Here is a 4,431-nt window from a genome sequence, read left to right as displayed (position 1 = left end):
ATCGCCCACATCCCTGCTGCCGTTTACAATGAGCAGCTCCAGCTGCTACAAGGCAGTTGTTCCCCGGCTCAGAAGTGTTGAGGGACAGAGAAGTCCCGGCTTGCTTGATCCCCCTCTGCATTGCAGGGGGACCCCATGGGTGGCACATGCCTTCTGGTCGGTAAGAATTAGCTCCTGGGTCGCTGTCATGTACCTCCTCGCTTTTCTGTAATTACTGCAGCTGGCCCAGCCGGGGCGGTGGCTAAGACCAGCTTGCCCACTCCAGCTGGGCTCACCACGGATGCTCGCAAGACCAGTGCCTGGGGAGCACAGCAGGCATGTGCATCCCTCTCCCTACACAAGCAGGCGGGTTCGTTTTGCTGACTCGAGGTTTGAGTCGAGTCCCCCTGCGACGTCACATGCTCCACATCTGCCAGCAGAAGTGTCTCATCCAGCAAAAATGTCAGCTTGTGCCCAAACAGGAAGCACCTGGTGCTGGTGGGCGCCCAGGGTGCCCAGAGGGGTGGGGGCACTAGGATAACTCATTTCCCCTATGAGCTATTCCAACCACTGACAAAACTCGCCCCAGCATTGCCTGGCACTTACATCCCTTGGAAATGCTCTGCACAGCCCACAGAGCTCCATGCCCTGTCAAAAACCACCCCTAGGGAAGAGCCCAAGCCCTCGGAGCAGGGAGCTACGAAGGGATGGGACAACCAGAAAAGCAAGACCCCAACACAGACACATTCCCAAATATCATACAGCTTGGATTTTCTCTGTTAAAACCATTTTTCTAGCTGGATGAGAACACGACAAGGGTGTCCGGGTTTGCTTGGAGAAATGAGAGCTTTAGCGTCATGCTGCTAATGCTGCAGTTTGGGTTTCTCTGTCACCTCCCAAGCTCCCACTGCAAGGCTCGACCAGCGGTAGAGATGGGGATAAAGGTAGTCTGGGACTGGGCGTGACCTTGGCTTTGAGGTTCCTTCCCAAAGTCCTCAGCCATTCCAAATGGTGAGGAAATGAAGAATAAATGCAGGCTGAACCTGCTTATACTTGAACCAATACACTTGGTTCCTGCAAGCCAGGAGCCTTTCACCCTCTGCAGCAGCTCTGCAGCAGCAGGGACTGTAGCAGGAGAGCAGCTTTTCGGGACAGGAGACTCCAGCATCCAGCACTGCACTCCACAGCCACCACTGGATACCACGAGTGAGGAAAAGGAACAACAACCTGTGCTACTTCATCACCCCTTCCTCAGCCCTGCACTCCGGAGCAAGCCACAGGAGGAGGGTGATCTCCGAAGACCAGATTTCAAAGTCACTGCAGCCACCAGGCAGGAAAATCCTTCCTGCTGCTGCCATTTGCAGCACGTTTGCATGCATGGTGGCTCTTACCCGTGCCCCATTCCTGCCCTGCAACCCCCAGAAATCCAGGCGATCATCCCCAGCACACCCAGGACAGAGTGCTGTGGGTTGCTCTTTGTGTTTTCCTACAAAACAGGCACTTTCCCACCAGGAAACTGCATGAACCACCCGTGAACCAGCAGAGATGGAGTAAGCACTGCTGTTAACCCCTGTCCCTGCTTTCCTGACCACTGCCACCACGGAACTGCATTGATCCACCCGTGAGAACCAGCAGAGATGGAGTTAAGTGCTGCTGTTAACCCCTGCCCCTGCTTTCCTGACCACTGCCCACCACACTCTAACCAATGCAGACAGACCAAATCCTCTGTAAAATAATGCTTCCAGTTAGACATCCTCCCACAGAGACAACGGGGCTGGACCTCTGCCATTAACTTGTCCAGTGGTGCCGTGGGCTGGCACTGAGTCCTCCCCGACCCTGCTGGGGACCAGGATGGTCAGGGATGGGGACAGGATGTCTCATCCCAGCCTAGACATGTAGCCCACAGCAGCAGCTGGTCTGAGGGTGCCTCACCATCCCCACTGGGAACTGCTAAGGCTACACCAACGTGTAAACAGGCTGAGCCAGGCGCTCCAAACCTCAAGGCAGGCACTGCTCCAGGTCCCAGTGTGGCCAAAAAGTCTGCCGGGGGACAGCCTGCCCACACTCGGCAGCAAGACAAGTTCCCAAGCAGCTGGTCTGTGGGAGAGCTGCACAGGTCCCAAAGACAACACCCCTGGGGGTTACAGTCAGATGCATTTGGGTTCTTCTGGCCGGGAAGGGGGAAGAACCCAGCAGCCTCCCCATGCCCTCAGCAAGGGGCATGGGCAAACGAGAGCCACCAGGCTCCAGTGGTCTGGACACCACGTGTCACATTGCGGAAGCAATGCCAGGGCTGGCTGGAAGCATGACCTCAAGAGCAGGCTTCTGGGATGCCGGGGGCAGGCTGATCCTCGCCAGATTTCTTCAGGGCACAAGTTGGGAGAAAATAGCTTTTTCTGATCTTCTGATCTTTGGAATCTCCCGACCTGTGGGGCCACCATTCTGACACGTGCCATAAGCACCCATAAGCACAGTGCATGTGGTGCACAGTGCACAACCCCCTTCCACTTGGATGATATCTTCAGGGAGGTGAGGGACAGTGCCAGAGCCCGGAGTCTCGATGTCTGGTGGAAGGTGCGGTGCAAAGTCATCACTGCGCCAGACCTCCAGACCCAACCCAAGCTGTCTGCAACGCCACCACAGGCTGGGGACAACAGCACCTCCTGCAAGCACCCTGCCAGTGACAGGTTCCCTGGTGGGTGGCACGGATGCTGCACAGGATGAACCCCCACAAAAGAACATGTTTCTTAGCAAAGCATTTGAGACGAAGAAGGCACGAGGAGCCGCAAAACTGTTTGTTTTATGGATTTCAACCTTCCCCTCTCTGAAAACAAGTTGTTCTGCAATGACAGTTCAAGCTTGCTCCCTTCAAAAACATCAAAGTAAAATGCTTTAGCGTCTCTGCATTCGTTTCTCCCTTCATTCAGCCTAAAGTACTCTCAGCTGCACCCAGCTTCCCAAGCAGCCTCTCGGCAGCGACACAGCCTCTCCCCATCAGCACTCCCCACTCCTCCCTCGTTGCTTCCCAGGCAGTCCCAGCACTCGGGAGGTGGTGATGGGAAAGGTTTCCAAAGCAGTTCTAAACCCTTCCCCTTAGGCCAGAGGGCTGCGACAGGACTGGGACAGAACAGGGGAGCCGGCCCACATCACCTTACCTCAGAGAGCTTGACGCGTCCCTCCAGGAAGGAGCAGTCGGCAGCGTTGTGGGTGCAGATGTGGCGGTACTTGCACCAGTGGCAGGGAAAGGAGCCGTTCACACAGGACAGGCAGCTGCAGAGAGAGAGAAGCAGGCAGCATTAGGGCAACAGCAGGACAGGGTCCACTGGGTGCTTCTCGGGATGTTTGGGCAGAACAGCATCCACAGGCAATCCCGTATCTCCAGGGGGGAAGGACTCCCCACGCGTGGGGCAAGTGCTGTGCACCGGCAGGCTGGGAGGGCAGATGCCTGCACACCCCAGACCCTCAGGCTTTGTCCATGGCAGGATGAGAGGAAACGGCATTTCGGGCACTGCACGGCTTGTGCCCCATCACAGCAGCCACGCTCCCTCCCTCCTCCACTTGGCGAGCTGACCCTGCCTGCCCTGCTCCTGGGCGGGGGCCGAGCTCCAGACTTTGGGAGCTTTATTTGGGTTCATTCAAAGGAGATTTTAGCAAGAGGCAGCAGAATAAAGGCTCTGCACTGCAGGGGAACAGGGGAGAAAGGGCCAGATTAATGCACACTCATGGAGAAGAAAATTTTAACTGGCGAAAGGTTGGGTCAGATTAACATTTCGGGACTGTAGCGCCTTTCAGCCGCTCACAATAGGTTGTGTGTGACCCCTTCCCTTGGCCCCCCTCATCCTTAGCCCTCTGCAGCCACGCGTGCACGACAGCGTGCACTTCCACCCCCTCCCTCCAGCCCAGAGACGTTTCTGTCTCTCTCCCCAGTCTCCTCTCCAGGCTCTGCGCGGTGGGATCACGCGTGCCCCCCACTCCACATCTCTCCTGGGGGATGAGCTCAGGCTCCTGGGGATGCTGTGAGCCCCCTGCTCTGCACCTCTTTTACCAAAGAAACCAGCCTGGGGACCTGATGCCTTTCCCCCAAGCAGAAGGGAGACATATAGAGTCCCCTCCTTGTGCAGCCATTCACATGAGAGGCACCTCAACAGCCTGTCTCCTTGCTGGCCCCCTGCAAAAGCTTGCCCTCCCAGCACCACGAGGCACGCCTGTTTGCAACCGCAGAGGATCCATCAGACCCCCCGAGCCAGAAGTTGGCTTTTGGGGCTCTCACCCTGATGTGGACGGAAGGGGGCAAGCCCTCCCTGCTACGCTGTCCCAGGGCAGCAGCAAGGTCCCACATGAATGCAGCAAGCCTTCATGGGGCAGGTCTGCACCAGGCATGTCCTGTGCAGCCCAAGCTGCCCTCCCGAGGAGGAAATGGGAGAGCTGCTGAGGTATAAAGTCAAAGGCAAA

The 4,431-nt window shown here is 56.9% G+C and overlaps 1 protein-coding gene across 1 annotated transcript in view; it reads right to left on the bottom strand.

Annotated features, from left to right (window-relative positions):
* Nucleotides 1-4,431, bottom strand: part of PLXNA1 (plexin A1) — a gene marked incomplete at its 5' end in the record, with an annotated part of 68,300 nt that overhangs the window by 49,908 nt on the left and 13,961 nt on the right. The window contains one exon of the mRNA XM_010143316.1: nt 3,135-3,249. Within this exon, the coding sequence (XP_010141618.1) occupies nt 3,135-3,249 (115 nt within the window). The remainder of the gene's footprint in view (nt 1-3,134; nt 3,250-4,431) is intronic.

The sequence above is a fragment of the Buceros rhinoceros genome, unplaced genomic scaffold (genome assembly GCF_000710305.1).
Source record: "Buceros rhinoceros silvestris isolate BGI_N320 unplaced genomic scaffold, ASM71030v1 scaffold17609, whole genome shotgun sequence".
NCBI classification, from domain to species: Eukaryota; Metazoa; Chordata; class Aves; order Bucerotiformes; family Bucerotidae; genus Buceros; species Buceros rhinoceros.
The sequence above is the reverse complement of the archived record's forward strand: the minus strand, read 5'-3'. Positions and strand labels throughout refer to the sequence as shown.